The sequence below is a fragment of the Diadema setosum genome, chromosome 5, assembly GCF_964275005.1.
Source record: "Diadema setosum chromosome 5, eeDiaSeto1, whole genome shotgun sequence".
In the NCBI taxonomy this organism is placed as follows: Eukaryota; Metazoa; Echinodermata; class Echinoidea; order Diadematoida; family Diadematidae; genus Diadema; species Diadema setosum.
Window position 1 is genome coordinate 14,311,943 of NC_092689.1, and position 27,958 is coordinate 14,339,900.

At 40.5% G+C, this 27,958-nt stretch overlaps 1 protein-coding gene across 1 annotated transcript in view; it reads right to left on the minus strand.

Moving 5' to 3' along the window:
* Positions 1-5,461: 5,461 nt before the first annotated feature.
* Positions 5,462-27,958, minus strand: part of LOC140229118 (43 kDa receptor-associated protein of the synapse-like) — a 76,983-nt gene continuing 54,486 nt past the window's right edge. Inside the window, exons 2-6 of the mRNA XM_072309384.1 lie at positions 23,682-23,780; positions 8,509-8,631; positions 8,078-8,131; positions 6,895-7,094; positions 5,462-5,546 (exon numbers count right to left, since the gene is read on the minus strand). Of these exons, the coding sequence (XP_072165485.1) occupies positions 5,462-5,546; positions 6,895-7,094; positions 8,078-8,131; positions 8,509-8,631; positions 23,682-23,780 (561 nt within the window). The remainder of the gene's footprint in view (positions 5,547-6,894; positions 7,095-8,077; positions 8,132-8,508; positions 8,632-23,681; positions 23,781-27,958) is intronic.

Genomic DNA, 27,958 nt, shown 5'->3' on the forward strand with positions numbered 1-27,958 from the left:
TCACCCCTTTGTATGACGACTAGACGGGGCAAACTTCAATTCAGAAACGCATAATGGAATACTGTTGACATTTCCTTTGGAACATCGCAGAAAGACATTACGCGCTGACACTCTGCGATAATCCCGATACAGACGTCATTCAACTGATGTTATGTTGGTCGACATGTTCTGCCAAGAAGTGCACATGGCCTTCCCAGGTGCGAGACCCCTGTATGATACCTGCTAATGCTAATGGGGACGTAAAATCAGTAGGCCTATCCAGGTAGACGGAGAGGAAAATCGCTTGTCTTTTCCTCAACAAGTAGTAGGCCTATACAGAAAGTGGATTCTGCGGTGTAATCTTTGAAGTTTGGGCACGCCAATCCACGATTAAGATTGTTATGTCATTAGGATTCTATAAGAACGAGAATGGTGTTTACCATACTTGCACAGATTCTCGCCCACTGTGCATGGTTCTGCCGGAGGCTTGAATCAGTCCACTTGGAACTATTATGTGAGACTTACGTTGCATTCAATTCAATCATTTTCATCGCAACTGAACACTTGTGACTATTCTGTTTGCGCAGCTACTTGGCCTGCCCACCGTTAAGGTGTATACGCAGGTGCTAATGTGAAACCCTGGATTTACTGTGTACTCATAATCTCTTGCTGTGTCCAAACAAAACTTTCTCGGCCTCTCTAATCTCAATTATCACAAATAGCCCTATAAAAGAAAGAACCTCCTCAGGAAAACGAACAAAGAGAGAGAGAGAGAGAGAGAGAGATGTGAGAGTGTCATAATATACATGTATGCCTAGTAGGTAGGCCACCTACTCCAGGTAGATCCACAGTTCCGTTGTAGTATTAACAAGGAGGAGAAAGGAGAAAGTGTATATCGACGATGTACATAAGTATGCCTGTCCCTTCAACCTTCTAGGATAAGCTCCATCTCTTCCCAGTAGACCGGATTACTATAACATATTTAAATTTACGGATGCTTCTTCCCTCCTGACGTAACGACCTATATTCAACTGATTGTGCTATAAAAAAAAAAAAAAAACACAAAAAAAACAAAAAAAAAAAAAAAAAAAAAAAACCGCGTGCCATAATTGGAGTCCAGTTTGCATACATAAGTTGTTGCTATGTCGGGCAAACTTCGGGTAAGGTTACAGGTTGGCAAGAAGAACATGAAGAAGGACACCAGAAAAGTGAATTCATATAATTATGTTTTCATTCCACTATTGTCTCCATTATAATTTAGTTCACATTTTCATAATGTTACATGAAAGAGCTTATAGAGCAACCAGAGACGAAATAAAGCGCCAAGGTAGACCATGTGATTTCATATTTTGAGTCAGTCTTTTTAATCCTGTCAACATTTACCACTATGTAACAACACCGCTACCTCTTTTCCTGGGTACCTGAACAGAGTAAGCCTATAACATAAATACTAATACTATTGGAAATAAGACACAATACAATGCGTGAAATGAATCAATCAATAACTCAAAATGTGAAGCCGTTTCATAGCCCATACTTCAACACTTATACACTATAGTATACAGATTTCGCTGGTGCAGACACGGGCAAACTTCTTGGATACAATATTGTCAGCTACAGTCGCGTGGGACTTGGGTTGACAAAATTAATGACTACAATCTCGCTTCAGCAAGATAATTAATGACGCATTCGTGACGTCATAATATCTGTCTGGTCCCCTGGCAAACGTGTGGAATCATCATTGCTGTCACTTTCAAAACGACTCAAATTTGTGCGGTAACAATTTAGTGCTAGATAATGTCTAAGTAAGTGAATACTGATGGCAACAAGAGAGCAATTTAAGAAATCCGTCTCGTTTCAAGGTGTATACTAGATGAACAAAGCTCATTGCAATGCCATTAACAATTTACCTGCCATACTGTTCATTCTTCATCGAAATGAATTTAGACAGACACGCAGAAACAGCTGTGCGTCGGTGTTGAAAGTAATCAGTGCAGTAAATAATTATGACGTCAGAGAAAGGAACAGGAGTGACCAAGAGGTACATAGGGGTTAAGCTTTAATCATATATGTGACAGGTTTTATCGAAAGTTGTTGGTTGCTGTGCAACTGTTGAAAACATGATATTCTTAGGCCAAATTATAATAGACGTATCATGAGTTGATTCGAAGGCAATTGCAATGTCATAAATAAATCAATTTTTTTCTTCTTTTGTCTAATTTTGATCAGCCAGAAAACACAACATTGAACTGTCTATCACTACAATTAAGGAAAAGCTACAAAGCAACATATCGCAATCGCCTATGTATTAAAAGAAGACAAAACAAAGATTCAAATATGGCAAGATGTGACAAAGTTCGAAATTCCTTTTACCGCCTTGTGCAAATGCATTCAGAAAACAGATGTGACGACAGAGATAACGTAATATTCGTATTCTTAAGGTCTTTTGGAACACCTTTCATATTCCTCTGTGTAAAAAGGGTTAACTTTTGTGCTTTGAGTGTATCAAAATAAAGACAGGAGTTCGCATTTGTAGAATATCTCTCGAACTTGTCAATGGTTCACGACCGTTGTTGCATAAAGTGGTGACATTATACGACAAAAACATCTTTAATATCAGTGTCATGATATTGAATGTTCCCTTTCCGGGCTGTAATCACTATTATACCATGAAGTTTGAGCAACAGCAAGCGGCAACAAGAGACTTCCAATGCACACGTGGTAGTTAAAATACCAATGATACGTATACTGTATAGATATCATATGAGATACAACATTTCAAGACAGTAAAATGTTAAGCCGGAGAATTTAATACTGTACATGTAGTGTATAGCCCTCTTAAGATTCTTTTATCAAACTATTTCTTTTTTTCTTATTCATGTTTAAGGAAAAATCTAATGGTATAACTTTGGATAGGGGAATGGCATTATGAAGTCATTTTATTTTCTCTGAATGCTGAAAATCATCTTTCTATATAACAAACAAATACTAAAAGCTCTTTAAGATGATACATTTTGATCTTTCCTGTTGAATCGAACGTAATATCTCCTTATCAAACTGCAATTATGCTGAAATGAACACAATTCCAATTCAGAATTCCCCCCCCCAAAAAAAGAAATATAATGGGCTACTACCATAAAATGCAACACGTGAACACGTCAAAAGCAGAGTTTTTGAAAAATGTCACGAGGACATTGATGTCATCTGAGGGTACAAACGACGGCGGCAAAATAATCATGCAAGAGCCCACTGACAATAAATATTCTGCGTACTATGCACCGTACACGTGTTTATTAACCTTACTATAGTAACATTCTTTTGCAATCCCCTTCGTTAGTGTAAAATCTAGAAATGCGATTTCATCGTTATACTAGCTACTTCCTACTACTACAGCATTAATGCATGGTGCAATCTCATGTAATTCTATCCACTCGCGTAAATAATATTATGCATACAGTGTATTATGATACAATTGTGTATAAAATATGTTCCTTTCAATTTACACTTTACATACATTTCTTTGTACATCATCTTGCAATCGTAATGACATTCATCATAGGCGAAGCATGACATGAAAATGACCCACATTTAGGATATTTACATGATGATTACAATAATTAGAAACCCTTCACATATCATATACTGTTGTGCACCACTCACACATTAATAGGAGCTAAGTTTTGTGCCACTGAGTACATGCAATTTATACATATTCTACACGTACTGAAATTCTATAAGCGACTTCGAAGTGCTATGGGAAATCCAATAGAACATCCGAAGAATTCATCGTGCAACGCCACTTTTATAGTATCCTTTATCACAGCTGCGCAGAATTGCCTGTTTGACTATCAGAGAAGATCGAAATGGCGTTAACTAATTGTGATCCCGTTATACCGTATGCCCCCCCCCCAAAAAAAAAAAAAAAAAATACAACGGGACCTAACTTTAAAAATAGTGAATCAATCAAAATACAATTCCAGGGTGTGAAAATATAACTTTATTGCCCACATCCTACAGAAAACCCCATCCGATTTGCTTCAGTGGTCAAAGAGAAATGAGAATCATTGTAGAGCATGTCAGGAATCTCTTCCCTCCAAGTTTTGTCCATTGTGTTCACAGTTCCAAGAGCATCCAAGTGCTGAACTTGGAGGAAACAGGACTATGACATGCTTTACAACAATTCACATTTCTCTGTGACCACTTAACGAAATTGAATAGAGTTCTTTCTGCAAAATGTATGTAAGAAGTTATAATTTTATTCCCTGAAATATCATTTAGATTGTTCAATCATTTTGAAAGTTGTTAATGCGAAAATCGATTGTAATTTTTTTTTCATCTATCTATTTTTTTTTTTTTTTTGGGGGGGGGGGGACATACTGTACAGCTACCATTGTCAATCTAAAAAACTGGGAGCTATATAAAACCAAATGCGTGAAATCTAACTATGTCTTATGGTACGATGATACGTAATGTACATACTCCAGTCGCGATTTCAGCGCGTTGTGACTAGGGAGAGAGGCTTTGTTGGTATGTATCCACATTTGTGGCAGTTGCAACAAAAACCTTACATGTGATTCTTTTGCCACATTGCTCTTTTTCTGTGCAAATTATCACGCTGGTATACCGATGTCTATATTGCGTTGTTAGGAAACATACTGCGAATTATAACTTGGTTTTTTGCGTTATACGTTTGAAAGACTTAATGTGCACCACTGAAACCACAATAGCTTTGGCACTGCAGTCTTGTCACTTTTTTAAGCCCATGCAGTCTACTGACTACCGCTAAAAGTTGCTTTGTTTCTATATATACTTATATGATTATAGAACATATAGATATGTCCTTATAGGCTATTATCTACTGCTATATTATTATCTCACTATAATCTCACTTGCTTTTATTTGCATGCAAAAACACTATCTTTCTTTTATTCAACGAGCGAATGAAAAATTTGTAAAAAAATCAACACTTGCATTGAAAGTACGATGCATATACAGTGTAGTTGTTATTGTTTAAAGCCACTCAACTAATGTTATGTCAAGATTTTAAAATGGCAAGGACAACAAAAGGTGATGTTGTATCAGGGATTCACGCGTCGTGATGTAAAACACACGAAGATTTTTAATCTTCAAGTATTATTCTTTCTGGCGCGCTTAAACACAAGAGATCTGGTGGCGACAATGACGGAAAAATGCTCCCCATAGAAGGCGTGTATATATCTTGTATATAGGGCAAACTAAAGTAGCACCAAAGTCTTTGGGGACAAGATGTTAGATCAGCTTAAGACACAAGTTGACACAACGACATAGTTGCACCTCCTTCTTTGTCAACTTACGATAATAACTACGATCAGTACATTGGTATCTTGAGAAACTGCTAGACTGATTCGATCCTGTAATAATGTAAGCGGATAAGGCTTGAATGCGTACGTGCGTGTGTGCGTGATTGTGTGCGTGCGTGCGTGCGTTATGTGGCAAAGTTCGACTAGACGGAAACGGGAGTCGACAAATGAGCCGTTTTCTTGCAGTTCGGGCAGCCTCGCGTCTTGAAGGTACTGTTCTCCACACACCTGTAGAAGAAAAGAGAGGAGTGAAACCAAGGATTAATTAGGAGGATATGCGTAAGATAAAAACAGTTTGGCCTTGTAATGTATATTTTGCCGTTTTTAGCGAAACATAAAATACTGGGAGAAATTTCGATACCCTGCTCAACATTCTGGTTGATTTCTTCCGTCTTTTATGCATCTCAACTCATTCAACTTTCGACTGTAAATCACTATTGAAGATACAATGGTTTCAATTTCTTCATTTTCCAACTATCATGTCTTGTATCGCAATTGGATGCTGTCCGAAACCGTTTCCAAGAGCTCAATCACGAACGCAGGAAAGACAACAGAAACAGAGAAATATCAACCAAGAGACAAGCCCTCACGGCTAAACCATCCCTTCCCGAAAAAGAAGGTTACAAGCAGACAAACAACAGTGAACAAACAAAAAGAAAGCAATATTCTGATTACAATTATCACTGGTAAAATGTCACCTTAAGGGCCTGGTCGCACATTATGCGAAGACCGGTCGCCGATCTCCAGCAACCAAACATTACAGGCGACCATCGACAACCAATCGGCGACCAAACCCTCAAATTTTTGATCGGCGACTGGTTGCTGACAGGTTACGGACCGGTTGCCAACCAGTTGCCGACCACATGTAAACCATTTGACGATCGGTTAGAGAGCGCTTTTCGAAAGTTTCACAACAACAACAACAGCAACATAAGTGATGATTAATAAGCGAATGCTTGCAGAAAAGTTTGCAAATGGTCGGCTACTTATAAAGACTACTAGAAATTGGCAGCCGATTGGTTGCTGATTTTCATTTGTGGCGCAGCAACAAAACTACATGATTACAAATGTGTAGGCACGCACGCTCTAAAAAAAAAAATGGTTTTCAGTAGTAAATGCTATACATGTCATCTGGTTAGCAACCACTTGGCAAATGGTTGGCGATCGGCAACTGGTTGACGACTAAAAATCTTGCCAAGGGCCAGAAATCACTGCAGACCAGTTCAGAGGTTAGCAACCAGTCGACGACCGGTTGCCGACCTTATCACCAATTACAGAAGAACTTTTGTTGACAAGTTTGATCGGCAAAAGGTTCTCAATGCAGCATCGAAAACCTCTACCCGACCAAAACCGGTCGCCGACCACGGACATCCATTTGCCCACTTCCAAAACTAAAAAAAAAAAAAAAAAAAAACAAACAAAAAAACAAACAAAAAAACAAACAAACAAAACAAAAACAAAAAACAAAACCTTTTTACAACCTGTGATGACCAACTGCTGACCGGTGATTTCAGAGGTTGTAGAATGGTTGGAGACCAGTATTCGCTTATGTGTGACCAACCAGGGCCGTACTCACCTCGTGTGAAATATGTGGAAACAGGTTAGGCTCTGTATGCTGTTTTCACGGTTGCCCATGACTTCGTGACAGACGCCGCAGTATAGCGCCATCTCTTGGAGGTACTGGTCAAAGCGACAAGCGTGCTGCTGTGCTGTCGTCATGTCGCCAATCGCCCGGTAGAGCGTGTGCAGCGTCCAGTTCGCCCTCAGCATGCACATCTAGACGATGTCGAAGGGGAAAATTCAATTTAATAAATTAAGAAAATTCTTATAAATATCTACAGACATGAAAAGTGAAAGAGACTATATTTTCAGGTGTAAGTTTCTTCACTTTGTCTCCCTCTACAAATAAAATTTGTTAAGATCGCAACTGCTGATCTGTCACTGCCGGCAACCAGGGACAGCCTGGTGGTAGTGTCGCTGCCCGGAAAGCAGTAGATGACAGGTTCGAGTACCATTGGTTCCTTTTTCCGACATGTTTGTTAATTTAAAGATCAGCAGTTGCGATCTTAACAAATTTAATTCATAGAGGGAGACATAGTGAAGAAACTTACACCTGAACCTTCACCCCTCTGAATAATATCTTTCTTTCAGACTATATTTTGTTATTTTCATACAAAAGCGAAGATGGCTTCCAATATATTCAAGAAGTAATGGATCTTATTCTAATTGATATTTTCTTGAGAAAGGCTTCTGGATGCAGGTCCTAATTTCATTGCCAAGGCTGCCAATGTTAACACATCAAACTTAGGGAGGTTTTTGTTTTGTTTTGTTTTTTCGTTTTTTTTTTTTTTTTTTCAGGGAGATACTTGTCGGCTAAGTGCATCTCAAAAAGGCAACAACAACAACAACAACAAAAATCTCCCCAAATCAAGGAGGCCTTTATCATTCTCTTGTTGGGACATGCAGACAAATATTCACATTTTAAACGAGTCTTGGCAACTCTGCAATGGATGTACACCCCTTCCTTCTTTAACCATATTTCCTTTCGCATTACACAATAAAGTTATACTTCGAAAGCAAGTACTGTTGAGATTAAGATCACCATTGCTACTTTGCGTCATTTCCAGGATCTCGGCAGTTCCACCGACATTTAGGACATAAACATGCTTAAATGATTTCTTAACATAACATAACATAAAATGAAACCTTGACAGACAACTCCAATAACTATATACACCAGTGAAAGACTAATTCGTCACCTTATTGCCGATACTCGTCGCCACCTCCATCGCTTTGTTGCAGAAATCGATCGCCTGTTAAAATGAAAAGACAAAAACTCATGGCTATTGTGAGGAAAAACAAGCAAACAAACGAAGAAGGCAAGAGACATTTTTACACATACAGGATACGTTTTTCTAACCCATCATACCCAACATGAATGATGCATTATTAAAAATGATTAATGAATTACATGATGTAGATGATTTCCGGCAGACAAGCACTAGAGTGTAATGTGAATATTGGACCAACAATTAAAGAAAGAAAAATAATTTGTAAATCATGTTGCAAACTGGAGACAGTGATTTTCTTTGAACTGCAGTGAGATGGCCCAAAGGGAGGATTAGGAGGCAACAACACCATCATAACAAACAAACGACGACGAAATATGGCGATAATTGTGAGAACTTACTTTTTCCGGCTGCTTCATATGGATAAGAGCTTTGGTCATTCCAGCCAGCACCAGGATCTGTCCGTAGCGGTCACCTATGTCCGACATCAAGTTCAACGCCGACTCGTACCGGGGAAACGCCCTCTGTAGACGACAAAATGACAGGACGCAAGAAAGGAACAATGAAAAGGGAGGAGATATCACTTGAGTTGTGCCTGCAGCCTGGGTCTTTGGCTGACGTCCAAATGTTACATTCCAAGATCAACTGTGTTTACGTTATCAAAACGATCTGGCAAATTATGATCCCTTTAGGCATACGGGTCGGTAGAAAAAGGGAATGGAGACCCAGCGGGCCTCAGCCTCGCCGCTCTGTCGGCGTGATGGAACCTCGATCATCGCCGAAGGGGACATTTACCGCAAGTATACATCTTCACCGCCAACCTGGATCATGGCGGGATGCACACTCAATCCTGCATGATAATTTGGATTCAGTGTCATCAGTGCCTGCTGCATGAGTTGAATCATAAATATCAAATTGGATTTAAGGAATATTAAGAACGTTACGAAAGACGAAAAACTTTGGCAGCAAAGTTTCACGGCCGCACCACTACCACCATCCCACCCCTCCCCCTCTCGCTTACTTTTCTCTTCCTTCGACCCTAGCTTCATATCACTCTGAGACAGAAAAAAAAAATCACCTCTGTCGGACGATAGAGCAGAAGAGAGTAAGGTGTCGTGGATTGTATCAACGTTGACAGAATACACTAGAAGCTAATCTTGACGAGTAAGAGCTTTCAAATATAGTTCACTAGTTGGCAATCTAAAGGGCGATATCAAGTGGTGATAATAGATTATTGCATCCAAACACCATGTAAACAACACCATTTCTACTACATATAGATTTATGGCGTCCCTTAAGGGTTCAACGACAAGGGGGCAATGCCTGTATCAATTTCCAGTCAACCCTTTTCTTGCTCTCCTAAGTGTGTTTCACTGGGGCGGATGCTGGTAGGGGACATAAAACTAATTGCTGGGCTTACGTTCGCAAATCGACGTCGTGTTGTTGGCGTCGTTTTCTTAATCGTGTCCGAGCAGTGGTTGAGGCGGGCGCTCAGCGGGCCAGCTCAGGCAAGAATTCGTCTAGGCGACACGGGTCTGCGCGTGGTGTAAAAAGGTTATCGCAGTTGGGGGGCACTGCGCGTCGATATTACGCATCAGCCCAGAATGACAATCACATTGAGGCGAAGAAAGGCTCGCCTTCCTTTGCTCACACGTAACACAGTTTTCTGCTTTCCCACCTCCATCTTATTCTCGTTTCAAGTTTGCTTTAACGTGCATATTTACGGGTCGATTTCTCCTCTCTTTGATCTCTGTGGAATGAACATGTCGCTTGACCGACATAAGACGTAATTGTTTAGATGAATCATGCACGGCAAAATTTCTGTACGCCCACACGACTGACGAATATTCCGTGGCCAATTATCAGATTCATATCACAGCTGCATTGATATAATCTGTGCTGGGTATCACTGAAATCAAAATTGTACTATTCAAATGGTTATCCTTGTTAAAGAAAGAACCCCAAACCCACACATACAGCGTCGCTCAATAAGCAAAAATGAGTGGCAACGAATAGACAATGTCGCGTTTAATATCATACTCTCCCTGGTTGTCACACAATGATTACGCCGCATCAAAATAACACAGCCAAATGATACCTGCTTATGTCACTGCATGAGCTAGAACATTTTGTAGGCAGGTGAATGTGATGTACAAACTAAGAATGCTCTCTATATGAAAACTTGTATGGACAAAACCATATTCAGCTTTGTGTGTAATTTCTCGCTTTTGATGACAAGAGGCAAAAATCGTAACAATAATTGGTAGGTTGACGGAGCAGTGACGCAAGCTGCCGCCAGCATAGGACCCTAGTCTAGGTGCGGACACCTCTGGGTAGAAAGGGGGAGAAGAATCAATCAATTTGTTGCAGGCCACGGGAAGCCATTCCCGGGAGTCGCAAGTACGCCAATTCCCGAGAGACATGTTTATCCTCTGCATCCCTGATAGCATTCCTGGCGGGTTGTCGGTATGACTTTTACAACGTAAACATTCCCGCTCTTATTTCCCCCTAGGAGACGTCCTTATCGGTATTATGTGCTGAAATGTCACACGAATGTGAGTGCAGCTGCTGGTTTGATTTCTTAGAATATGTGCAAAACATTCGTGTCACCTTGACATACAACAATGACAGTGTAAAAGGACTTGTACATACGTCTCAAAATAGGACTGGAACGTATGTAACATTAACAAAGCTTCTTCGAAAACCGAATTCACAGGTATCTAGACTGCGTTTGATCCTAGATCATCTCTGTGACAGTCAGATAGACACATCCGTTTCCCCTACTCTAACTTGTCTTATACAAGCACAGTGCAAAGTATTAATAACTGCTGTATGTTAGAGACTTGTGCATTATGTGTCATGTTTCGTTTGGCCTTGAAGAAGGGAGAAGCCCACTGTTTGGACTTCTCTCCTGCAGGGATTGACTCTCTGCCTTTGAACAACAAATCAAGTAACCTCGCACATTTCGACATCTATCCGAAAAAAAATAACAGTTTTGAATTTAGTGACCGATGTATTCACATCTACCCCTGATCAATCTTAACAAACCTAACTTCTTCAGAGCAGTTACTGTCCCTTGTTTGATGATAACAGCTTAATGATCATTTCTTGTCGGCATTCAAAATGTTACATCAACACAAGGCGATAACTATAAACACACACACACACACACGCACACACACACACACATACATACACACACATTGACAGTAAGCAAATATCGGTTTCATCGATTCTATGGTAGCCTACAAGACGCACAGGAGAAAACCAATCTCACGCCGCTTCCTTTCGCTCAATCATAAACACGGATCGGCGGATTAAGATAAAATAAACATATCCGTATACACAAAATACACACACACACACACACACACACACACACACCACCACCACCACCACACAAACATCCACATGCACACGTCTACAAACAGACAGCTACTATACAAATGTCACAGTCTGACAGCCTGCACACTTAAATTGAGATTATTTAAAAAAGAAATTGATGCGCCTTTGTTGCAATGCTTTTATCGTCATGCAGCAAACGTCCCACGTCCTTTTTCCTTTGCCGTTCTAACGCGGAAGCGCTCTTATTGGTCATGAAGGCACGCCGTTACGACAGGATTTGTATGCATGTAATGTGTCGTCCTCCCTGACAAGACCTTTTGCGATTGCGCACGGCGGGACTTTGATGTGCGTGCAGCACGTTTGTTTTGTCAGCGGCGGCGCCTTGAACACCTTACGAACATGTTTTACTGAGAAGCTAGCATCCCCTTCACTCTGGTGAAGTACGTACATTCGTTTGACATTTGAGCTGGCACACGACACACTGTTTTAAGCATTCTTTGTCGCGTGATTGCGATCCGCAGTCGTGACATTGGGGAGAAGGTCGGCGAGCGTGGACAACATACGGGGATTGGAACGCCATTAAATAGTGTATCGCGAGATGCGCACGTAACGCTGGGGGTGATCGTATCGTCTGAAATGAGACATGTAAATTTGGCATCGCAGCATCGCTACCCATCAAAGGATGTTAACTCCTCTGTGCAAAGTATTTTTCATTTCAACAGACTCTACTCTACAGACGATGAGTAATGTTTGAGTTTGAATAACACATATTGGTGTCAGACGAAATTGCTTCTTGATCTGAAACGACCCCCCCCAAAAAAAAAAAAAAAAAAAAAAATCTCGTAAATGTTTAATTCCGAAAGCAATTTCATACAGGTATAGTTGATTTGTTTGAATAATTCAAATAGCAATTAGACAGTTAATCTAAAAAGCACTGGAGACTGCAATGATGCTTAGTGACTTATTTTGTTTGAGCATGCTTAGTCACAGTGAACAAAATGTATTTCCTATTATTGACATGGGTTAATTATTTAGATATATTTCCCCTTTTAGTTATTCAGATAAACATTAAAGAGGAGGAACGAAAGTATTCCACTACGTTGTGAATTATGTCCACACACATAAATCTACGTTCTTTCAAAAGGCAACAGCCAAAAAGTAAAGTAAAACACGGCGCACTAGCAGCTACAAATATGCTATTTACAACAAATGGTTTGAAAAAAAAAACAAAAAAACTTTAGTCTAGTAGCGGTCTATCAGGGTGCTGTTCGTTATTCCGAAGGTTCGATATTCCGAAGGTTCGTTATTCCGAAGGTTCGTTAATCCGAAACACACAAATTTCCTATACCTAGAGGTTCGTTAATCCGAAAATGAAAAAGGGTTCGTTAATCCGAACATTTGTGGCGTTATTCCGAAGGTTCGTTATTCCGAAGATTTGTTAATCCGAAAATGAAATTCGGAAAAACGAACCTTCGGAATAACGAATCTTCGGACTGAAGGGCCTTCGGAATAGTGAACCTTCGGAATAACGAGCTGTAACCGTGTGTCATTGTGCTGTAGTCCGTCGCGTGCTAGGCCTTGTGGTTATCAGAGCTCGTTGAGTATTTCAAAGGGGAGCAAAATGGACGAGAGAAATGATGTGAAGAAAAATACAGAAACACACTCACGAGAAAAAGATAAAAAAGAGGGAAAGAGAACAGAACAACGGGAAGGAGAGAAGATACAGAGGAGAAGGAGAGAAGAGAAAGATAAGAAAGGGATGAGAAGAGAATAAAACAACAGAAAGAAAATTGTGTGGGGGGGGGGAGGGGGAGATAATAGATAACAAAAGTTCATCAAGCACGAGTTTTCATGGCCCATTTATTCTTTAGCCCCTCTCCCCAGAAGCCGCCTCGCATTAAATTCTCGTTCAAAGAAGCGAAGAGGAATGCGAACGCAAATCGTTGCACACATCAGGCAGGGCATAGATTTTCATCTTCGCGTTATACGTATATATCTCCGATTTATCATAGCGTCGCTCTATGAAGTTATCAGCGATAATCCGATATCTCGGCGCATGGCAACGATCGCATCGCCTAGTCGTCACCTGGACACCACCTGAACTGTATGGGAGTAATCGTGCCTGACAGCAAACACGCGCAGCTGACCATCGCAAATTGCCAATTAATATCGCCGATATAGGTCGCTGCTCTCCCTTCGTGTCACTTCCCCCAAGGGTACGAGATAGGTCAGGGGGTCTGAAGCCCAGATCATGACATCGCGGCTCATCGCAAACTGGACCTGGATCTCGACGACGTTGGGGCGTGCCGATGTCATACCACGAGACATCCCAGTGAAGCTCGATCGATCAGATGATAATCCGGTAGATTTGTCTCACATAACGCATCAAGAGGGCAAGGAAATTCCCCATCAAAATGGCAGAATGCTTTGGAGACCATACATTTCCAAGTACATACTGCGCATCTGTTGGCAGATATGGGAACAAAGTATATAAAGTTACTATCTATCTATCTATCTATCTATCTATCTATCTATCTATCTATCTATCTATCTTTCTTTCTATCTATCTATCTATCAATCTATCTATGTTGTATCTATCTATCTACATTAATATATATATATAATATTATGTGTGGGTGTGTGTTTGTGTTTGTGCGTATATATATATATATATAAATGCCTTTACTTTCTGCAATATATGACGTATTTGACTTGATTACTTTTCGTCTTACGGTGGATTCTCGTTTAAACGGGATTAGACATAAGCACGCCGGTGACGTGCAAGGGAAGACAGTAAAGATTAGGTATTAATCTCTGATAAACTGCGAAGACTGACAGAATAATCTCTCTGTATTGCTGATCTTCATTTTACACACAGAAAAACAACAGGAGCGCTTCAATAGAACGGCATATTTGCTGGAATGATTAGGCGATAAAAGTATCTGAACTATTTAATTCAATACTGTAATAGAGCTATGATAACACAGATAAAGGGCAAAAGCTCGCAGGCTTTATACACTGCGAGATACAGTAATCACGTCTTTCAACGGGGTTTATTTATGGCGGAAGGTATTTTCGTCACGTTGCTCATGAACACACTTTTAGTACGACTTGCCATCTCAGAACGAGATCAAAGCATAGGACAAACATCGCCGACACATATCTGTTTCAAAAATATCGATGCTGAGTGTAATAGGAGAGTAAAGAGAGAAATGGAGACAAAAATAACTGGAAAAGGAGAGATTTGTTTTCGAGAATTTTAAAAAGGGTGGAATGCAGTCAACATGTAACGTAAAAGACAAATTAGAGGTTTGTACATGTAAGGATGTGTGCACGTGTGTGCACGTGCTTTCAAACAACTACAGGTAGACACTTGGTGGCTAGAACATACTTTGGTAGATGCTAAGAGCTCTATTGGTAAACATACGAAAGAAATGCTGAAAATATAGAAATGAAAATGTAAAAATAAAATTGAAAATAAAAAGTACTTCTCCCTTGTTATTTATATTGAAAGAGGAGGTCTGAATACATACAGCTTACATTCCCTTAAATACGGACAGAGATGATGTCATTCTGATTATTGAATAAGGCGGGAAATTCAGAGGCATTTGCGATTATTGAGTAACTGCTTCCCCTCAAAGTACAAACTAAACAGCGCCCTCTAGTTCGCTGAGGCTTTATCGAAACCACGCAGGTGTAATTGCCGAATTAGGTCAATAAGACATTAATCACATGGATTACTTTCACAAGTGCAGCAAATAGGGCAATGGGTGTGGTTGAAAACAGTGAGTCGAAGAGAGACAGCATTACCTGGAAATCTTGTAAGAAACGGTTCAACTTCTCGTAAGAAATCTAACTTACGATCAAGTGAGCTAGCCGAAGCATGAGTGTTTTTTATGTCTTCAGTCATTAAAAGATGTATTTATACTTGTAAGGCCTAATCAATCGGTGCCACATTTGAAAAGAAAACCATGACAAAATTCCTAAAAGCCATTGATCTTTTCCACGGTACTGAGAAACCACACGCCCGCCTCTTGCTAGCTACAATTCAGGGGCTGTAACGTGATCATGACGACTGTTATAACGTGTTGATAGGTCAGCATGTGAAGGCTATACTGAGTTGAAATCCAAATGGATCTTCACCTCGCCAAAAATTATGTTCAATCTCGTTCATATTTTGCTACAGCTGTTTTTCTCGTTTTCACTGCTTTCACTCAAAACATATCTCTAACAAGATCTCATCTACGTTTGAAACCTGTTGCGTGGTTTTTGACACTCTAGAGGCCTGCATGTGACTAGTAAACAGTGGCGTATCTAGGGAAAACGGCGCCCGGGGCAAGCACGAAAATTGCGCCCCTAATTTCTGAAAAAGTGTTCAACCCCAACCCCATCCCGGTAGGGACTTTAAACAAAGTCCACATGATACTTTTTCAAGCACTTAAAGGGGATCTTTTGAGGGTGATTTAAATTTAATGTAGTGAATTTTGATAGATTTTTACGAGCGAGCGCAGCGAGTGAGCCGAAAATTTTTGTATTTCAGCTTACAAAACATGGAATTCTTGTCATTTTTTGCTTACCAAATCTTACAATTCTAATCAAGATATAGTGACGGTCTTATAGATAACGATTTATACCAAAAAACTGAGGACTTTAAAAAATACTCTAAATTAGTGCGCGCGAGTGAGCTGAAATTTGTATATTGTCCTCTTCATCATCACGTATTGTTCCTATCTTTTTTTATATAAATTTTGGCGAGCGAGCGCAGCGAGCGAGCCGAAAAATTTTGTATTTCAGCTCACAAAACATGGAATTCTTGTCATTTTTTGCTTATTAAATCTCACAATTATAGTGACGACCTTATAGATAACGATTTACACCAACAAACTGAGGACTTGAAAAAATACTCTAAATTAGTGCTGAAATTTGTATATTTCTGCGTCATCATTACGTTTTTTTTTTCTTATCTTTTTTAATTTCTTTTTGCGCCCCCCTCCCCCGTATGTTCGACACCGTTGGCGTCCTCTTTTGATCCAATCGGCGATCGCTTCAGAACGAATGAAATTGCAGTCGCTGCTCCGTTTTTCCTGCTAAATATAAAATGACATGAGTGAACACAACAGACATTATCATTTTGTCCGCGTCATCGTCACGTTTTGTCCTTATCTTATTCTCCTTTTTTTCTACAAATTTTGGCGAGCGAGCGCAGCGAGCGAGCCGAAAATTTTTGTATTTCAGCTTACACATCATGAAACTCTTGTCATTTTTTGCTTATTAAATCTTACAATTCTAATCAAAATATAGTGACGGCCTTATAGATAACGATTTATACCAACAAACTGAGGACTTGAAAAAATACTCTAAATTAGTAAGAGCGAGTGAGCCGAAATTTGTACATTTCCGCGTCATCATTACGTTTTTGTTATCATTTTGTTTGATTCGGGGTATTTTGCGCCCCCCCCCCCCGTATGTTAGAAACCGTTGGCGCCTTCTTTTGATCCAATTGGCGATCGCTTCAGAACGAAAGAAATTGCAGCCGCTGCTCCGAATGAAACATTTTGCCTGCTATAAAATGACATGTGTGAACACAATAGACACTGTCATTTAGTCATCATCACGTTTTGTTCTTACCTTCTTTTTTATATAAATCATGGCGAGCGAGCGCAGCGAGCGAGCCGAAAACTTTTTTATTTCAGCTCACAGAACATGGAATTTTTGTGTGAACACAATAAACATTGTCATTTTGTCCGCGTCATCATCATGTTTTGTTTTTATCTTGTTTGATTTGGTTTTCTGCCCCACCCCCCCCCCCCCCCCACCATTCTCCCTCCCCCTTCCGGGCGATTTTTTTTTTCCTTCTTCTTCTTCTTCTTTTCTTTTCTTCTTCTTCTTCTTCGTTTTTTTTCCCTTTTTTTTCCTTCTTCTTCTTCGTTTTTTTTTCGTTTTTTGCGCCCCCAAGGAGTGGCGCCCGGGGCACGTGCCCCCCTTGCCCCCCCCCCCCTAGATACGCCACTGCTAGTAAACGAAGGTTTTGGTCTCTTGACTTCTTACAGATGCACTTTCCAACCATGTCAAGAAATATGGAAGCATTATTCCGCACCTTGGCAGATAAAAGTTCGCCATACGTGACAGCCTTGTTAAGTGTGAGCGACTGATATGCACTTCTTGGCAAACTAGCCAAGCAAGCCTATTACTGCTGTGCAGTTGATGCCACGTATAAGATGAAATCCATGCAAAGTGAGACGAGGGCGAATCATGTCCCAGAATTCACGAAGGTGCGTCGCGCCATTTCATCTGGCTACTATAGTGTCGTCTGCCTAGACGAGCGAGTGGCTGATTCACGGCGTATACAGCATGTTACCTCACAAAAACAACACTACCCAAACTTCCACTACCACACTAAAAAGACTAAAAACATCAAAACTGCCTGACTTCCAGAAGCGAACTTTGGTAGGTACATGGATAGATTGATGAATAAACAGATAGATAGATGATATGGCAAGAAAGACAGAAATGAGAATCGAAATTGCTGAAAGCAGACGAGGAGAAAATCAAATTCATTTACGGTTAATTTTGTGTTTCGAATGATGTTGAAATGAATATGCATACAGTGGAATTATATATACAGTAATTTATTGCTTTGTTGTTCACTTCATGCAATATGACATACATAGCTGAAACCAGGCGATGGGAAAGTATTATTAAAATAGAATGGAGGAGAGAAAGGAGAAGACAGAGAAATTGACAACAAATAAAATATATTATAATGAAGAGGAGAAAGACACATGAATTACAAAAGAACAAGAACTAAAACTAAAGACAGATACACGCTTTGAAAGATACATACATACATACATACATATATACATACATACATACATACAGAGAGAGAGAGAGAGAGAGAGAGAGAGAAAGAGAGGAGAGGAGAAATAAACACGCCACACACCCAATTTAGCATATTATTACAATTTATCACATAAAACATGTATATAACAACTGAGGCTAGAACACATTATTTCGTTATAATTTGCGACCTGTTGTTGATTTTTCACTGTTCGTAATTCATTAATCTTTGTCATTCATTTCTTTCACTTTCGTTTCCATTCTCAGAAAGTATCAGGGGATATTACTTAAGCGTATTCAGACAGGACAAAATCAGTTTGGACCAAAAAAAAAAAAGAGCATTAGACATCTTGTGAAGCCAGAGAAGAAGATTACAAGACGAGGATGAAGACCGTTATTGAGACAGAAAATGAAACAGACAGACGCCTTGCTGCAAACAAGAGAGCCGTCATCTATGCAAATGAGGCGTCTAAAGATCCGTGTGCATGCGTAACCATGGGACCTGCGACGCATCAAACCGAATCCCATCGGCACCGATGAACACCAAACATCATAGTAGGGAGAAAAAACGAAGGTCCACAATATTCTTGGAAGATTTTAGTGCGTATTTCCCCGAGGGGAAATGCTTCATTTCGGCGAAATGTTTTTAATCAGCTGGAGAACATTAAGTGTCGCATCAACTCCACTTTCTAAACACACACAGAGAAAGAGAAAGTGGAGGGGAGGGGGACAGAATGTACAGTATGTTGAAAAAGCAGCGTAAGTTAATTTCCCAAGGCCCTGTGAGTCAGTTCTTTATACCCATCTGGCCCTTCTCTAATGTTGGCACGTCCACGGGACAAGAGCATTTCCACTGCCGGAGGCACTCAGCTACCATTTCCCGCCATTTCCCACTCCATTTAATGCCTTTGGAGCCAAAGGGCAATCTAGCTTTCTCTGTACATCCTGATGTGGGTACACTTGAAAGTGGATTAATGACTAATGGAGCATGTCAACAAATCAAAAGCAAGGAAAGTGAAAGGGGTGGGGTCATGCATGAGGTAGAATGACGCATTATTTTTGTTTTGTTTTGTTTTGTTTTATTTTTAAACTGCACTTGTCCCATTTCCGTCCTGTTGCCAAACCGACCTCTTCCTAGAAAAGTTATTGTCGAACGATGCTGCCAGTTCCTAGGTTAGTAAATTGATCTCATGTCACAAACTATTGATGACAATTAGTAAAGACTAGCCCGATGTCTTGACATCTTTAAGAGGCGCGAAAACGAAACGACGTCCGTCATAATATGTATACATATATATATCCGTCAGTGTAGCAAAAGCCTGCCAGAGTTTTGAATCGCGCCATGTCTATAATAACCATCATCAGCATCATACTCTAAACATAACAGAGGTAATTTGACCTGATTAACAACTGTGCATCTAAGATGCTTTCAAATGCATTACACAGGCGCCCTAAGGAGACTAGTCAAAGTAACATTCAAATCTCAGTGTATGCACATCATCGCGCGGGGTAATCTTCTACCTCGAAGCATAATTTCGAAACGTTCGGTTTCATGACCGACAGTCGGCTGGAAGAGTTCAAATTGAGCATGCGCGACAAGCTAGAGTTTAACGCACTTGTATTTCAGCCAAGTAATATCAGGAAAGTAAAAAAAAAATCAAGGCGGGGAAAATAAAACAAAAACACGTGGAAGTGTGTGGTGGACCATGTTGAAAACTCTTCGGCTCCTTTTACAACGCCCTTTTTCTCCACGATTAGATGGATGCTCGCCGATAAATGCACCGTCGTCGGCAGATGCTGCATCAATTTTCCCGCATTTATCTCCCGTTTTTCTTCAGAGCGCCGACCCCTAATCCGCCGCGCGATCACTGGCCCAAAATATATCGCAGATATGCGGACGATGAGTACTATTTCATACATCCTCAAAAGATGAGAAAGGTCCGATCTGATGATACCCGTGGAAGATGTCACAGGAGGAGGATGGAGGAGGAGGGAACGCGGACACACTGATGATGCAAACAGCTGTCTTCCATAAAAGGACCGAGACCGATCAAAAACACAGGTACTGTCTTCACCCTGACTAAAGGTGGCGTCCCTTCTACCGTACATTTAACAATTCCTGGAAGTACAAATGCACTCAAATGAGTACAATACAATACAATACAATACAATACAATACAATACAATACAATACAATACAATACAATACAATACAATACAATACAATACAATACAATACAATATAGGTACTCATATAGCGCTCTTACAACGAGTATAGGGCCTAAAAATGTGTCACAGAGCTTCACAAAATTATAATATCAAACTGAGTACAGATCCGTTCGTATGTGTACATTAATCAATGTCGAGAGGGACAATACGTGCGCTGAGCCTTACACCACATCAGTTTTGTTTCACTTTCAGAATAATTAGGGACATGTTGGGGTTGAAAATAGAAGAGACGAAACGAGACAAAGATAAAACTATGACGACGTTCTTGATATCTATATTTTTGCTGAGCTGATCCATCGAAATCTCAACTTTATTCGTAAACTAAACTCAATGGCAGTAGAGTACAGTACATGCCATTTATTGTAGGCCAACAAAATGATTCATATGGCGGACGGAACAGTCTCATTGATTGAGACTGACGGCGCTATTGATTTAAGCAACACACTTTACCTGCCTTGAATTTTATGATGGTGAAGGGGATAGTGAACATAAAAACAACATTTCTTCTGTTTATGACGATCACCATCATTCATCATCGTTACTGTAGCACAATTGCCATCATCTCCATTAATATCACTGTTCATCACCATTATCCCTTCATGGGAGATTAAAGTGTGTGGAATTTCTCTCATCTTCACAGCTTCAAAACATTTACCGGTATATTAAATCCACGAAAGTACCCTCGAAACTGATACGCGGGGATGTACATGCTCTATTAAGCGTCATTGCATTACACGTGTATGTGCCAGAATCGTCTGATGCTTGCCACTGCCAATTTTGAAAGCTGCCATGTGCGTTCTAGATTTTCAGATCTACAACATTTTTCAGAACAAGAGAACACGGTTATCTCTAATAATTAAGTACCACACGGGCATTTACAATCTTAACCTGAAGTCCCACAAGTCATTTATAAAAATAGAACATCGTTTTCAGTTTCATCATTGGTGGAAAATTACAAAAGCGAGTGTATTAAAGGCGTGTGCATGAAACTACTGAACAGATAATCAAAACACTTCACAGCATATTCAACAAGATTGTGCACACTCATGCAATATTGGTGAAGCACAATGGTCATGCTTCTATGGTGGCTCGACTGCACTAGGCATTATATCATGTCAAAAAAAAAATCAGGTGTTCTCCACTGACAATTTTGAAAGCTATATATTCCCAAAATCCATACGAATTCACACAATACTTATGCATGAGAACAGGAATTTACACCGGAATATGTAAGCACGATCCTATACATTTGCAATTGTATTTTCCAAAGTCTGTACAAATAAAATATCAAATCAGTGCTTAATGTCAATATTACAACGTATTGGGGGAAGTACAAAAAAAAGTCTAAATCATTTGTAAATTGTATTAAACCATACAATGTATTGTATATTTCTCTCAAAATGAAATCGGTTATACATGTATATATATTATAGTTCTTCAATGTAAAAAAAAAGAAAGAAATCACTGATATGGATGTGGAAAATATCTCGCCAGTTGTCAGGCTATATGCTGAAAACATATGGATATACTAGTGGCCAATTCATATTCAAGATGATCTATATTCAGGTGAAGACTGCATTCAGGAATTGTCAAGACATGTCAAAAACTTCAAAGTCCTATCAAATTGTGATGAATCATACTTTGATGCCTTTATGCGGTCAATTCTATTATTTATCGATCAGCACATTTTGGTTATTTCTGTCGTCATATATGTTCTCAGTATTGTAGAGAAGAAAAGAAGATGACAAAAAATAACGAGACATTTATTCGCCACATGATACGTGTTATCAAGACCCTGTTTGAATGAAAGACGCTGCGGGTCAACTGAGTTCACGTGGAAGAGGTCAGAGGTTAAATCGCATAATCGCCGCAATGTGTGGTAACTGTCTCGGACGTACGTGATTGATGAGGCTTGTGCTCACACGCGACAAACAACTTGTAAAGATATTCAACCATCGAAAGGGGTTCTGATTCACTAATTATCTCGAGGCATCTTCATCGAATAGTTAAGAACTATCTCTTCACATTATTACTACACAAAAAAGAGTTGGGGACTTGCTTAAATTCCAAAGCTCAAGCAACTCCCAGATAGTTTTGGGGGATAAGTTGTCATTCCGATTCCCTCACTCTTCAGTGCACTGAACATTTTCTTCAGTGTGAACATTAATTTGATCTGTGACTCGTGCGTCGCAGATCTAGAAATTCATCCTTGTTCTACTCGCGATTTCAATGATTTTTTTTAATTTTTTTTTATTCAATTCACTCTGGACATCGGAAAGTACACATCGTCATATCTCGCTAGCTTGCCTATAGTCAACAGCTGAATAAGAAGATTACAACAAATTCATGATGTTACAATGTGACAACGACGTAATGAAATACAAGAGAATTCCACAAAATGTATTTATTTTATAATGAAAAGTACACATTCCTTCCACTGGTTACCGGCATATTATGTTGAGGTAATGCCATTCCCTGCTTACCTAAAGAGGTAAGCCCAGTGCTCTGTCATTATGCTAGAAAATGAAAATAAAAATTGGCTTCTTTTAATACCTTCTTTATATCACTGTCCTACTGTGGCATCACGAAATTTGTAATCTTCTTATCCAGCGTTGGCGGTACCGAATCTTTATACATCTATACTTATCGAAAGGTTTATTAGATTTTCCTCAAACTTCAGTGATTTGTTCTCCATCTATTTCTGCATTAACTCAGTCCATTATAAATTATTTGGGCTATATTTCCTTATAATCACATCCGTTGATTAGGCAAGCTTGCGCGCTACGACGATGTGTAATTTAAAACATTCCGAGTGGGCTGAGTGAAGATTCATTTAAAACTCGAGAAGAGTATTTATATTTCTGTAGCCACATAATCCACAGAGGTACATTTCGGTTTCATTTCCCTTTAACACAGTCATGAACACATGCGATTGTGTACTCCATCAGGCCCCATTTCATTAAAAAAAAAAACAAAAAAAACCAGGTGATATGATAGCAAGTCTTGCTGGCATGACAGTTGTCATGGTTGCTATGGGAAGTCGCCATTCTACCAAGAGTTGCTATCCTACCATCTTTTATAAAATGGGGCCCTGATGTTATTTTATACATATTCATTTTTAATGGTGACTGAAAACGGGTAAACTACTGCATTGTCTCACCTCACAATCTCCCCTGTTTCTGTGTACATCTGCGAAGACACACATACACCTTGCCTGGGCCAGATGGTCGTGTTGCTGTAGCGACAGCTTCATGGCCTCCTGCAGACGACAGAAATAGCGGGAGAAAGAAAGCCGGAAAAAATTTTATTAGTAAACATCAAAATAGCTATAGGCCCTACATTGTATGGGCTTAGTTACGTCAGGGAGGTGAGACAAAACTCTCACCTCCCTGGTTACGTCAACGCAGGGACGTCTCACCTCCCTGGCTGAGGCGCTCTTACAGTTTCTCTCAAAGGCTGCAACACCATCACACCAGCAACCACTTGCATGTAAGGGTTGCTGGTTATTGCATGTTACAGTGAAAACGAGCCTATCTGCGATGGGGTATGCGTGCAAAGTGGACTATATGTATTAATCTGAAGCAACGTTGGTATTCTATTAGACAGTTTCCCATTCCCAAAAAGGTAATTGTGTTGAAATGATTTGCATCGCCTACTAATGTAACAAAGACCCCGTTTACAGTGCGAGGCTCGGCCGCGGCCGAGCCGCGGCCGAGCCCAGCCCCGCTTGAGTGTAAACGCGCAAAAGGCCAAATGCGAGGCCAAAATTGGCCTCGCATTTGGCCTCGCTCTGGAGGTGGTCTCGGCCGCGGCCGAGCCGCGGCCGAGCCCTGCCTCTTCTTGGTGTAAACGCAAACTGGGCCAAATGCGCGGCCAATTGCGCGGCCAATTTTAGTCTGGCTTCCAAACCCTCTGCCTGTATCTTTCGCTATTCAGGATATTAACCCCCTCAACGTCGAAAACTAGTATAGTTTAAGATGGTTTTGTCCTACAAAGGATTTTTTTTTTTTTCCTTCGGCAAAGGCCTTTGCCGGAACGGCGACTTTGTCGCCACGGAATTCATTTGGCAAAGGGTCTGAAAACCAGACAATACCAAATTGCGTTTGTTAACAAGCAGAGCGCCACTACGACAAAATATTGAAAGGTTTGAATCAAAAGCGCGGCCGAGCCCAGCAGTGTAAACGGACAAAATTGCGAGGCTCGGCCGCGCAATTGAGGCCGGACTCGGCCGCGGCCGAGCCGCGGCCGAGTCCGGCCCCGCATTGTAAACGGGGTCAAATACACCCGATGAATATAAATTGTGAATATAAATGACCCCCCCCCCCCCCCACACACACATACACAGAACTCTGCCATCACAATTATTCGATTCTTTTTGACATTTGCACCACATAACAACAACAGGCATGCCATGAGATTTGCGTTGATCAGTGCATGGACCCTGATCAGTGTAATCATGTACGAGTTGCCATATAGTGTATAAAGCACACAGACTCGCAGAAATCGTAAGTGTTCCTGTGCTGTGTTTCAAGTTGGAATACGATTCGACTGATCTGGTTTGCCGGTCTTTTCGTGAAACTTCCCGGACTAATTTTAATAAAAATAAGCACAAAAAGAAGTCGAAGAAAACCCTACATCCTATAGTGGCCCGTTGGTGAGTTTGTTCGAGGGGTCATGGTAGGATAAGAAATTAGGCGTAGGCCCTATACCTTAAAAACACTTTCACTGCTCCACAACAAGAGTTACTGAGTCAATTCCATGGTTATATACATGCCTGTCTTCAAAGGGGTTGCTCAGGGCGTAAACGGGCGTGGTTGTTAACCGGTGAAACCAAGGGGGTACTAGTAACTCCTTGGCGAAACACAAAAGAAGTCAATTATTTTCTTGCTGGAAGAGAGTGCGTGACCCCTCGAGTCAAACGTCTTGTCAAAATTCCCAACAACAACACGACTGCATTGTTAGCAATCGTCAACATCAGTCTCCCCCTTCTCTCTGTTTCTCTCTTTTTCCTCTCAGCTCTTTTTTTTTTCGGTTTCCTCACTTCTTTTTTATTTCGAAAGGTACTGTGTATGCTTTAACAAGATGTTGTGGCTCTGAGGAAAAGGCGGAAACAAACCAAAGCAAAATCCCTTTGTTCGCTTCTGTGTTTTGAAATGAAACGGAATGATTTGCGGATTAATCTGTGAGGTGGTGGTGCCGCCTCTTGAAAGGTGAACAAGGCGAGGGTCAACCGATGTCACCAGCCATCACAATATGTTAACCATAAGAATTACATGTAGTTGAATGCATTCGACAGAAGCAAATTGTCATGTCTGCGTGAATGCAGAAGAATTCCTAAAAGTCAAAATCTAAAGTCCTATGCCAGTCAAGTGTCAGGGAGCAGTCGTTGGATCCACTTGAAACGTCGTCACATGATAGGAAGAACAATTTACGCATGCGTTGGAATGTCAGTTTCCTCTCAACACCTCAGCCCGGCCATCAACTTCACCCTGACCGCTGAGTGGGGTCATGTCCTCTGACATTGACCTGTGACCTGCGACCTACTGTTCCCACTCAGAAATATCCCGTAGGTTAGAGAAGACCATATGCAACCTGAAATGGAGTAAAAACTAAACAGAATCATACAGTAGCGTCTGGAAATAAACATGAAAGAGACGGGACAGAAGGGGAGGGTGAGGGGGGGGGGGGGGGGAGGAGGGATATATTTTGTAGGCAGACGTAAGTCGTCACAAGTCTGCGCACAACAGTGCCATACTTCTACAAGTGCGAATCAATAATACGTCGAATTGAAACTGGTGGTAGATGGTCTTTCTCATATCAACAGACATAGCAATGATAACATTCTTGTTCATGATCACATACAACGATGACATTTTGATAGAATATTGGATGTGGTATACGGTGTCGTCCCAGGCCACTGTCTCTTGAGATTACACAGTGTCAAATTCACCGAATTCGTGCCAAGTTCGAGTAAATCGGGGTGGGTAACAGTAACTACCAGAGCTCAGTGTGTCAGACTAGCAAGGACTGGTGCCACCTCACTGTTCAAACGTTTCTTGAATAAAACAGTTGCTGAACACGGTCGCACACAAGCATACGGATAATTGTGCACATAAACACAAAAGCACACAAACACACACAAACACAAACTCACACGTAACACACGAACACATGCATGAATACAATACACAGGTACAAACGCATACGGGCAAATTGATCCCGAGTCCTGGCCAAATCCCTTGCAAAATAGAAACCAAGTGAGATATCGCGAGTTGTTTTGGTGGACAAATGTTGGAATGTCCGCGAGGGAGAACTACGTTTCTTTTCTTCTATTTTTTCTTAGGTACTGGAAACGCTATCATCCTTCCTATTTTTCTTTACTGAGACAATATTCTCAAAAAAAGACGCGATCGGGAATTCGGTAGGGATAGAAAAATAATAGGAGGAAAAACTACCACATGCACTGTATCGGCATATTTGTGCACTGCGGGGGTGCCAGATTTTTTTTTAACTAAAGGGAAGTTCACCCCAAAAGAGAAATTCGCTTTGTGTAACGGCATTGAAAGATGATTTACTTCGAAACAGATGAAACACACACATTTGCAAGACTCGTCATTACGAAAGAATGATTCGACAGTAGACAACTTTCTGACTGTGAATATATATAACTCGGTCAAATTCTGTACACGAAGCAAGCAAGGAGGCATATATAGGCTAGGTGCGTGACACATCACTCACTTCAAGCAACTCTTTGCAGTGGTTACCGTAAGACATGATTTTATGTCATTAATAATCACATTATCATAACTTGCTGAATGCAGGCTTCCTTTTTGTCAACTACCGTGTGGGGCTTTCTCATTATATTCTCATCGAAATGAACTCTCTACTCGGAGTTCATTCGAGAACACAGAAGTACACGTCAACTTTACGTAATAACAGCAATTCTGATGTCTGCAATGATATACTTATTAGGCCTATATAATTCATAGTAAGAATGCAAACAATGTGCTGGTATCATCTGTCACAAGTATTTGACTATGGTATCGATAAATTCTGCAAAAGGAAAGAAATATCGCTGGTGATAAAATGCAGTTGATGGGAATATCGCTATATCCACGCCTCTTCCTCGTGCACTGAGAGTGTGTGGTCAACAAAACACTTGCCCTACATGCCCTATCGCTGACTTGCAAACGTGTGTCTGTCTTTGCACAAAGGCGATGATATCGAAGTACTCTTAGTATCAAGCATTTCGACTGCAGATACATTGGAATGGAATCCGTCATATTCATGCACCAACGTGCATAATCAAAGGACAACCAAAGTCTCATATGCAATACACAGGCACACAGACAAGACTCTCTACGCCGAGACTCAAGAGAAATGATATAGCAGCAATAACAACAACAGTAAGGAGTAAAATGCCGAGGAATTCAGCAG